The 10,988-nt window shown below is 52.0% G+C and overlaps 1 protein-coding gene across 1 annotated transcript; it reads right to left on the minus strand.

The window, feature by feature from the left end:
* Positions 1-578: 578 nt before the first annotated feature.
* Smarcd1 (SWI/SNF related, matrix associated, actin dependent regulator of chromatin, subfamily d, member 1) lies at positions 579-10,179 on the minus strand. The gene is made up of 13 exons (XM_059247452.1): positions 9,814-10,179; positions 9,014-9,201; positions 8,684-8,726; positions 8,476-8,598; positions 7,927-8,049; positions 6,850-6,966; positions 5,598-5,699; positions 5,174-5,335; positions 4,997-5,094; positions 3,654-3,789; positions 1,938-2,060; positions 907-1,008; positions 579-785 (listed from the first exon to the last, which is right to left on the minus strand). The coding sequence occupies exons 1-13, from the start codon at positions 9,988-9,990 to the stop codon at positions 732-734; spliced, it is 1,548 nt and encodes a 515-aa protein (XP_059103435.1). The 5' UTR covers positions 9,991-10,179; the 3' UTR covers positions 579-731.
* Between the last annotated feature and the right edge of the window lie 809 nt (positions 10,180-10,988).

Below are 10,988 nucleotides of genomic sequence, written 5' to 3' on the forward strand. Positions count from 1 at the left end.
CCTCCCAAATGCCATGGGTGGGGGCAGATGTGGGGAAATCTATACCGGGCGGGCGGCTACGGGAGTGTGTGGGAGGGAGCAAGAGTTCAGACCACACTCCAATACTGACATGGACCCACCATGGGGTCGGACAGCACTGAGACAGCAAGTCAGTCCAGAGGGCAGGGACCGACCTGGGGCTCAGGGAGGCCCAAGAGCGGGGTTCCTTTAGTGCCAGAGGGCAAGAAGTAAAGGGAGGATTTGCTCCAACCTGTGGAGTGGAGGGAGGAAGGCGGTCACCAGGAGGGTTAAGGTCAACTAGCTTACGGAGTGCCCTAGGCCTGAGTCTCAGAGGAGGCGACAGCTCCCAATGCCTGGGTCTCCTCGCAAGGGCAGGATCAGTGTAGTGGTCTCCCTGAAGACCACCTGGCCGCCAGAGGCCCCAGTCATTTCCGAGCATTGATTACCACTACGGGTTCTCTAACACTATCTAGAGGTCCTATGTAGACCAGGGATGGAGGAGGGAGGTAGAGGCACATGGGAACTTGGTGGGGAGAAGCTGAGGGGAGGCTGGGGTGAAGAGGAAGGATAACAGGTGCCTGTGAAACAAAGGGGACACCCTCTTCGTTGGGATGCTGTCCTTGAACCAACAGCATCTCCTGATGCCTCAAGCAAGACCAGCACAGCCCGCTGAGGCAGCAGCACGGGCCCAAAGGGAACTGGTGCAGCCGCGGGAGGGTGGAGAGAGAGGCCTATGTGTTCCGGATCCCCAGGGCTTGCTCTAGCTCCTGCCGTCTCTGCTGAACCTGAAGAAAAACATGAGTGGAGCTGGAGATGTCAAAGGTCGGCACCAACACCCCTGACCCCATCAAAGGTGCACACCGGTCTTCCTCCATCTCCCGAGTGGGCCCCAGGCACAGCACCAACCTTGGAGTAGAAGTATCGGCACACAGCCTCCTGAGCCCAAGGCTGGAAGTAGAACTCGGCACGGCGTTCCTCTTCTGGGTTACCCACCACATCAGTCATAGTCTGAGAGAGAAGGGGGAGGAGAGAACCAATGGGACTCCTGCGTCCGCCCCCAAAGATGCTGAAATTCTAATTCCTCAGTGCCCGTGACGGGGACCTGATACGGAAAGAGGGTCTTTGCAGATGATCAAGTTAAGATACCTCATTGGGACTGCCCTAATCCAGTGTAACTGGATTCCTTATAGATGGGGAAAATGCAGAGACAGACACACAGACAGTGTGAAGACACATGAGGAGTGTCTCAAGCCTAAACTGAGGGACACCCGTGGTTCCCAGAAGCCGTCGGGGAGCACAGCAACAACCCTGGTGATGCTTGTCTGGACCTCCAGTCTCCAGCACTGGAGACCAATTCCCATTGCTTAAGCTACCTGGTTTGGATTAGGTTTCTTCAAAAACCCCAGCAGACAAAGACAGCACTCCAAACTACCCCTGGTGCCCATTAAGTCACTGCCAGGTCCAGGCCCTTTCTGGTGCTCCTCTGCTCAAAACTGCATTGGTCACAGCAGTCACAGCAAGGCAAGAACCCAAAGCATGTTCCCCAGGCACATTTTCCTGCCTGAGCTTATAATGCTGTTCTCTGGGAAGTATCTTCTACTCCATTTTCCATGACTCCGCCAGCGACTCCCTTTCTTCTGAACAACCTTACTAGTTCCAGTTAGTCTGGCCATGGCTCACTACTTTTTAGTCACAGTAGCCAATTATTCTCCAAATGGAGCACATCTGTGGGAGAGCAGAGACCAGACCCTCAGCTCCTAGCCCAACAGTCTAGAATCAAGTGACAATCCTTTGGAAGTACTAACCATATGCCTGATGGTTCCGCCTCAATTTCCCTTCTCAACTGTAAAATGGACCCTGGGATGTGCTAAAACAATGTGGTCCCTCGGCTCTTCAAGCCATGCTGCACTCCTGGAGTCCTTTCCCAGGGCCTTTACCTTGAGGTCCCGGCACTGGGACTGAAGCCAGTCATTGATGAAACCCTGAGGGTCTCGGGCAAAGCTCAGCATGAACTCTCGCTGGGTCTTCAGCTGGTTGATAGTTTCTATTGTCTCATGGATCTGAAGGGAAGAAGGTGGTCCATTTTCAAGCTAAAGGCAGACCAGGCTGACAGAGTCCACTCGGTGCAAGAGCTCCTATCGCCCTCACCTTTGGCCTCTTTTAGAGAGTAATGTGTTTGCTTTTCTATCCCAGGTAAGGGAAGTTGTCCTTCCAGCCCCTTCAGTATGTACCACACTACAAACGAATAACCACTGACAGTCCAGAGTCTATTTGCCATGTTCCAACAAATCTACAAGCTTTCTTGGTATCTCAAGACACCCAAGCAAAACTGGTTACCCTCCCCTCATCTCTCTTCTTCCTCTACTCTCCAGCCAGGCCTCCTCTCTTGGCCACACTCTCTCTTTCCCCTTTGACTCTCAAACCCTAACTCCACCTCCTTCTGAGTGTTTCGTTTAGTGCCCGGACAGACCTCACACTATCAGTCTCACCTCCAAACTGGACCTGCTCCAGAGCCGCCCCCTCTCACCTCTCTCCACCAATCCACCCCCCTCTCACCTCTCTCCACTTATCCACTAATGCAAACAGCATTGGCACACGCATGGTGAGGGCTTCTTCCAGGCTCCTGTCTCATCTGCAGGAGTCTGCACGAGTTCTTCCCAGATCAAAGCTTTATGACCAGGCTCCTGCCTCCCTAGCAGCTCCCTCTCCCTCAACATCATGGCACCAGCACTTCCTGTCACCTACAGCATGCCACACGAGAGAGCTTTGCGCTTCTGCTTTGCTGGTCCTGAGGTAGTCTGGAATCTTAGCTGGCCTGGAACTCACTATGTACACAAGACTGGCCCTGAATCTGTGGCGCCTCCTGCTTCTGCTCCAAGTGCTAGGATGCCTGGCTTTGCTGGTATTTCTTGGAACACACCCGGCTCACTCTCCTCTTTGGATTTTTACAGACATTATTCTGTCTCCCTGGACTGTCCTGCCTTCCACACCCCAAACACCACTCTGCTTCCTCCCCATCTGTTAACTTCCACTTCATCCTTCCAAGTTTAGCTGAGGTGAGAGCCCCACACTTCCCACCCAGCAGCTCCTTGGGGAGGAGGAGAGGCCCTCCGTTATGTTGTTACCTCTGGTGTTTACAAAGCACTAAAGCCTGCAGGGATCTGCCTATAGTGGTAATGGTAATGACGGTGGCGGCAGAGAGAGCAGGGGGAGTTACCAGGGCTGCCTTTTCTGTGCTAGGCACAGGCTCACATCTTTAAAAACATGATCTCATTGCATGCACAGAGCAACCACAGAAAAGCAGGGACTATAGATAGTCTTCATTTCAGACATCAGAAACGGAGGCTCAATGACACTAAAAGGTACTGCCCAACCGGGGCCCAGTGGCTCCTATCTGTAACCCCAGCACTGTGGGACATGAGTTTGAGGCCAGCCTAGTCTACAAGGAAGAAACTGACTCAAAATGCTAAAAACAAAACCAAAAAATATGTAATAGGCAGAACCAAATGCATGTATGTGAGCTTGCCTCCAGTTACCACCATACATAGCGACAGCCTGACACAGACTGGTTCTGAGTATCAATGTATTTTTAGTTAAAACAAGACCCAAAAGGCAGCTAGAAGCTGTGCCTGAGGGCGGGACAGACAGTCTACCTTGTTGTCTAGAGTGGCGATCTCCTGCTGGCTGGCAGTAGACAGCAGGAAAGAATTCATCTGGGTCTTCAAAGTGTCATCCACTTCCACATCAATGTCATAACAAGCTGTCTTTTTCTGGTCATTTGGGTCAACACTGCGGAGAAAACAACAGGGTTCAGTGAAGGCTTTTTCTGAGACCTACCTGCCAAAGGTCAGAAGGATGGTCCAGGGATGAAGGGAAAAGGAAGCGGCTACACAGGGCACAAGGGAGATGCTCAACATCTTCCTTCTGAGAGCTGCATGGAGTGCACACCTCCAATGTCTGTACTTTAAATAGGTGTAATTTATGATACACAAACTGTACCTCACTACATTTGTTTTTATTCTATTTACGTGCCTGTGCACACTTACTATGTAGGTGAGAGGACAATTTGTGGGAGCAAGTTTTCTCCTTCTATCATGTGGGTTCCAGGGACCGATGCCAGGTCATCAGGCCTGGCAGCCAGCACCTTTATCTGGTTGAGGCATCTTGCTTGTCTGAGTTTGGTTTTTAGAAAGTCAATGGTAAAATTCAAATAGCACCAAAGGCATTTTGTGAAAGGTTTAAAAACAGGAGTCCAAGCTGGGCAGTGGTGGCGCACGCCTTTAGTCCCAGCACTTGAGGGGGGTGGAGGCAGAAGCAGGAGGACCTCTGAATTCGAGGCCAGCCTGGTCTACAGAGTGAGTTCCAGGACAGCCAGAGCTACACAGAGAAACCCTGTCTTGAAAACAACAAAAAAGAACAGGAGTCCAGCTTCTCAGGACACGATGTACAGGCTGCAGAGTGACTACAGGGTGAGGGGCTGAGGAGACACAGCGTACCATGGAACAAAGGAAGAGGGCAAAGAGCTGACATCTGATGACAGGGCATGCTGCTGTCTAGAGATGCCTGCCTCTCCATCGCCCAAATTAAGGAGAAACAAAAAAAAAAGGCATTATCTGGAGGCCCCATCTTTCCTAAAATGATGGTTGCTGATCCCTCCCACAATGATAAGCTGGTAATCAAGTCTCCAAGGGGCACTGGGGCCCTACTTTGACGGTGTTGGCTGATTTCCAGCTACTAACATTCCAGGATTAACTAGAGAGAAGAGTGGGCAACCACACCAGCCACAGTAACCTGCAGGGGTAAATCTGCAAAGGTTAATAGAACAGCAGATAAACGGGAGTTCCTATCACTCCCACTTTTAATATAATAATGAGCTTATGTAATTTAAATCTAAATAACATCTGTGTCCAACAAGAACCCTAGCAGTCTGACAACTGGCTGTACAAGCTGGTTCCAACTGGTTCCAGCCACCACAACTTCTCAAACACAGGCTCACCTGATGACGTGATTAATGATGATGGGTTCTGGAGGCATAAGCAAGGCATGGAGCCGCTGAGGGATCTCTGAAAACTTCATCCGTTGAGATTCAAAGATCTGTGTGAGAGAGAAGTGGCTATAGACTGGTACTTCCAATGCAACTAGACCCTCAAAATAGAATGTGTCCTTTACATACCTGCTGGAGGTACTTGTCACAGATAACAAACTCTCGCTCGTGAGGGTCCTGGAGCTTATGTGTTTTAATATATTGCCACAGTGCTTGGATGATCACTGGACGTGTCTGGGTATGGATGCCCAAGAGCCGAGCCAGGCGAGGGTCTAATTTAAACTGGGGGGGCTGCAGAGAACCAAGAGTATACATAAGCTAATTGAGCTGGTTTCATGTGCATTTTGGGGCATTTAGTATGGCAACACATTCAATCTAATGAACACTAGTAAATCAGGGCAGCAAAGTCACAAAGAGCTCAGATAACGAGGAAAAACGGTCCTTTCCTGGTGTACCACCGTGGCAAAGCACTCACGAGCAGACTTAAACCCTTCAAGTCAGACTCTCATGGGATGTGGCCATGGAAGCTGGACCCCTTCACACCTCCAAATACCTGGTAATCCAGCATCAGCAGGACAGTACACCGTACATTCACATCTCCCGGTCGTTTCACCTGGAAGCCATCGGTCTCCTGGGTAGTGGCGGTCCTGTGCCACTACAGAGAGGAAGATGTCAGGGGTGCTCTCCCAGAGGAAGAGCTGGAGTAGGAGGGAAGAGCTTCTGTAATGACTGAACATTCAACTTTGATTACTGAGGCTACTGGGGAAGAGTGATAGCATGAGACATCTCTAAAGATGTACATGGCTTTGGAATTACGGTCTGTGTAAGCAGAACCGTTCAGTTCTGTTTGGGAGGACTGCATTTAAAATGGCTTGAATTTCCAGTGATGATTTTACCCACTAAATGAAAAATATACATGGAACAGAAACCTAAGGTAGCTTCAACTTTTTGAGGGCGATATATGAGTCTATGACATTCACCTGGATTATCACTTAATTCCCAAACACCCACTGCAGACAGGTGTGATTAAACCCCTCTTACAAGGAGGAAAGTGCTACCTGGGAGGAGGAAGCAACCCCCTGAGGTCACTACGTAATGGAGCTGAGATGTGAGCTCTGATGTGTCTGACTCTCAAGCCCACAGTCTTAGCCTCGATACTCTACTGCTAGACAACCAAGCATCTTTACAGACTGCTATTGACTCTATGACTTACTTCCCTTAGATGGCAGAGACCTTCCCATGTCTCTTAGGCTGAGGTTAAGGGGCTGCAGCTACATGGTAAAGAAAGGGGCAGGTTAAGTTCACATGGAACACTGGACTATTCTGGGTTTGTGTCCCAACACTGTGGCTGACAGTCTTCAAAACGCTGTACAACCAGGTGTTATAACGAACCTCTGGTTATTTGAAATATAAATCTAAAGGAGCAAGAGCTGGATCTATGACCTAGACAAACACTAGCACTCTATTGGTCCACCCGCTAACTACGGCGACAGCTATCAGGAAAACACAATGTGTCAGGAACTACAGCCCACCAATACTTATAAACAAGATGCAGAGATAGCCGAAGTGTAAGAGGACTCCATCGCAAGTTTCTTTGGGGGCAGTGGTCAGGTGGGTCAAGTCAGATTGCAAGAGCTCTTGGGTCCCAACTAAGTACAGCTAGCGCCACCTAGAGGTCAACATGCAAACTGCAAAGGTGGAAATGCACAGTTGGGCTATTTCATTCCTCCTCCCTCTTTCCCTAGACGTTCAAGTTTGGCCATCATCCCCAACATGACTAAAGCCTGGAGGGCAGGACTACTCACTTCTACCAGATGGTTGTCTGGCCCATAGAGGTCTTTGTCCAGTTCGATTACCAAGGACTTAAAAAAGGAGGAGAACTTTCTCTTTTGCTTGGTGGCATCGTATTTGGACAAGGCTGACTAGAAGAGATGGACAGTGTCATGTTGGAAAAAGAAAGGATTCCCCAAGACAACGTTCTTTAAGAAGGAATTTCTAACCCCAATGGGGAAAATCCCTGGAAAATATCTTCTGAATGTGGCAAGGTGGCCACTAAGTCAGTGGCGGTGGCAGCAGTACCTTAACAAGGACAGGGGCCCTGACTTCCCACTGGGGACAGGAGGCAGTTAAGCCAACTGGTTAACATAACAAAGCACATTTGACAGAAAAGCCCAACTGCAAGGGGAAATGAATCACAGGCCGAAAGCAGCAGAACAAAAACTAACTTTATCTGGCCAGAAGCCACACCAGCAGACAGACTGGACCTCCCCTGGGGAGGTTCTGCTCCTCCTGAAAGTGCATTCAAATGAGCTCACCTGCACACAGGAAAAGACAGTGCCAGAGAGCAAGAGAATGAGGGCAAGATGAGCTTCCCCAAGGAGCTGCTGGGTGGGAAGTGTGGGGCTCTCACTGATCTGATACTCCCCTTGGAGCAACAGAGCCAAGCCTTTGGGAATTCTATCATACTTAAATTGTGGTATCTCCATGAAAGCTGGGGAGACAGGAATAACCTCAAGGACTTAGAGAAACATGGCCTCAATGCTAAGCACAGACTCGGGAGGTGGAGATGAGGGACCACTGAAATAATCTGCAGATGCTGCTAAATCCAAAAGCTAGCATCATCAGGACAAAGTAAACAAGAGTCAGATCCCAGGATAATAACGGTTTCCATTTGATACCAGTGAAGCTGTGGGAGCAGATACAAAGGACCATTGTCTTTGTGTGCAGGGAACACAGGGTACCCCCCTCTGCGGAGCCCCCCCCCTTCGGAAGCTCCCAGCAGGAGCTGTAAGCACCAGTTAGGCTTCCTGCTGACCACAGAACACAGCTCATTCCTAGCAGCTCCCACCCGGAGCGCCAACCACAGTGGACCTGGAACTCACATCCTCCAGAAGGCGTCCTTCTACCCGAAGCTCCCAGGAAGCCACTGTCCCTTCCCCATCCTCGGCATCTGACTTCGCCGGATTGAAAGTGTTAGAAATGAAAATTCGAAGCTTCCGTTTTTGCTGAGGAAGGCAGACACAGGATTGATCGTGGGGCTTCAGTAGTTTGATGTTAAGGACAAGGGTCTCCTAGGCTGTCTTACTATAGGTGGATTAGACTCCACTTAGAATGCAAGGCCCCAGCCTGAGTATAAATAAATACACTGGGTTACCAGGTGGACAGAACCAGGCAGAGTGGCAGGTTCCCAAGGCAGCAAGGAGTTATAGCAAAAACATAGACAGGGTATATTTGTGGTGCTCCCCGCCCCCTCCTCTGCCAGCTGTTCTACTCTAGGCTCCTAATGGAATTCCTGGTTTGTGGGGGGGGAGGGAGACGCAATCTGAATGCCAAGGAGAGCTGTACTGCGCCTTTGACTTTTCATCCTAAGCCTGGTGAAGGTCCCGTCCCCTCCCTTAACCCTCTGCCTGGGGCTCTCTTTCCGGTGTTACCTTGATGGGACGTTTCAAGGCCTCCTGGATATCTAACCGCTTCCTCATGATAGTCTGGTCCAGTTTCCTTTCAAAAGCCAGGAGGTCCATATAGGCCTGTGATTCTGGTACCAATTCCCGAATCTTAGGAACAGAAAGAGATGATTGGGCCCTAGAGCTGACCACTTCTCCATCACGACTCAAAAAGACCTCTAGAGCCTGCACTCACCCTTTGAGGTAGGATTTTGTCAGCCATCTTCTTTTTCTTTGCACTGTTCAGAACAAACACTGTTATCAGGTTGGGACAGAACTAGTCAGAACCTAAGTTAAACTGTCAGCACCTTCCTTTACGGCACGGCTGAGGCCTGCAAAATGGCTCTCCCAGTTACCATCAAGGACTCCATCCCCACCTCCACCATGACACCAGGAAGGCTTCACTCGGGTGAGTCCCTGCAGCGCCTTTGGTGACACAGCACCACCACTTCCTGGTTCCCGCCACCTGTATCCTCACAGGCCTCCTCCCACTCACTCCTTTCCTTCACCCCGGGGGTCATCTTACTTGTGATTTCGATTTTGGACCGCCTGCTGCTGGACCTGCTGGATCTGTTGAGGCGCAGGTCTCTTGCGGGACTGGTCCATCCCTGACTGGGCCAGGCCAGGTCGGACTGAAGGGTTCCCCCCATAGCCAGGAGGTCCCATGGAAGGTCCCTGAGGAGTCATTCGGCTGCCTGGCAGCATGCCTGGTCTCTACAGGAGGGAGAGGACCCAGAGATGTCATACCTTTCCTTGACAGCCCCACCAAGAAAGGAAAAGTGATGGCAGTCTGGAGTTTTGAAACGGAACAAGGCTGGGGGGCAGAGTGGGAGGACGATCAGACAGCCTCCGGTCTCTCTGAAATACGGTAACTGGACCTTCTTCAGGCCTAGTGGTGATTTCATAGAATAGACGGCCTAAAAGCCAGATCACACTCCGATTTTCTGGCCTGTGTTGGATCTGACTCGCCAGACACCTCTGGTCCCACGCTTCCTTTCCTAGCTGCTAGCCCCTCTGAAGCTGGCCTCAATCTGCAGCTCTAACTTGGGTGTTCTCTGGACGCGGGAGCTGCCCATGCCGGGGCCCACGGCGCCCACCCCGGGCTCCACACTCTCTCCTCAAGAGGACACAATGCCGCCGGGAGCAGGTGAGGATGCTAACCTCCTCCCCGTCCCCGCTCTCCCTCGGCATTGCTTCCCCCACCGCCCCCCGGGTCCCGAGCCCCTCCCAGGGGAGTCCCTCCCACTGCTCCCTCACCCCTGTCAGTCCTCCGCCCTCGCTCGGCCCCGCCCCCGGCCCACGCGCCCCTCCTCCTGCCCCACTCACCGGATAGGCCGCCCCGGGCATAGGGGAGCGGTACAGCCCTTGACCCGGCGCCGGGCCCATTCGCACGGGAGGCCCGGGAGTTCCGCCCGGGCCCAGGGCAGCCGCCACGCCCGCCCCTCCTGAGGCTCCGGCACCGCCGCTCGGAGCCACAGACTGGAAACCCGCCCGGGCCGCCATCTTCCCGGAGCCGCCGCTGCAGCTGCACAAAGAACCGGAACCGGAACTCCCCCCGCCCCCCGCGCGCCCCCCGAGAGCCTGGGCTGTTTGTGGGCCCGGCCCGCCGGCGGGCACGGGCGGCTCGGGGCAGCGAGACTACGGGCTAGAGGGGGCAACTAGCGGGAAAGGCGTGCTGACCACTCCCTCCCGCCTTCGCGGGCCAGTAGGGAGCACCATCGAGAAGCGATGCGCGGATAGAGAGGTGACGGGAGCGGGCGCCCCCGGGCGGCCGGAGGACGACCAGGCGTTGCGAAGAGACCAGCCCACCCCGCCGGCTGGAGTGCCTACTTCACCGCAGCGCAGAGCGTTTTCCCTTTTCCAAAGCATTCTGTGTGCTTTGCTTTCCATTCTGCTGCTCCGACTCCGGGGACTAGAGAGAGAAACGTGCTGTTTGTTCGTCTTACGAACGGAAAAGCTGAACTCAAAGGAGTTAAATGTCTTGGCAAAGACAAGTCGGCAAATGAAAAGAAAAGCCGTCCTGGCTTCCGGTCTCCTGGCTGGTAGCCGGGCCTCATTTCACAGATAGTGGCTCAATAACTCCCCGATGCGGGAACGTCACCCTTCATCTCAGACCTTTAACTAAAGATTTTAATGAGTGTTGACTTTGAATCCTCTCCAAAGAGTCCTGGAAATCTGTTGCCTTTGATTACATTGCCCTTCCACTGCCCAGTGATTCACGCTATTCCTGAACCTGTCCTTTTCCAGGAGGATCAGTGTTTACCTGATCAAATATGTAAGGTCCCATGTAGACCGGTAAACTCTAGTGGAAGACAGAGGCTTCCATCTCCCCAGTGCTGGAATTACAGTGTAACCCCCACACCGGACTACCACTCAAATTCCCTAACTCCCTCGCGTCACGTGGCCCTCTAGGCAAGCTCCATCCTAATGGTAATACTTACAAACTCTTCAACCAAAAAGAACAACACCGAAGCGGAGATGGTTGAAACCCAGTTTATTAG

The sequence above is a fragment of the Peromyscus eremicus genome, chromosome 20 (genome assembly GCF_949786415.1).
Source record: "Peromyscus eremicus chromosome 20, PerEre_H2_v1, whole genome shotgun sequence".
In the NCBI taxonomy this organism is placed as follows: domain Eukaryota; kingdom Metazoa; phylum Chordata; class Mammalia; order Rodentia; family Cricetidae; genus Peromyscus; species Peromyscus eremicus.

Excerpts from the sequence above, each read along its gene's own strand:
- Smarcd1 (XM_059247452.1), bottom strand. The coding sequence starts at position 9,990 with ATGGCGGCCCGGGCGGGTTTCCAGTCTGTGGCTCCGAGCGGCGGTGCC. Across the intron at positions 8,050-8,475 it reads CCTTGAAACGTCCCATCAAG|CAAAAACGGAAGCTTCGAAT; the intron begins GTAACACCGGAA and ends TGCCTTCCTCAG. Across the intron at positions 5,095-5,173 it reads GTGACAAGTACCTCCAGCAG|ATCTTTGAATCTCAACGGAT; the intron begins GTATGTAAAGGA and ends TCTCTCACACAG.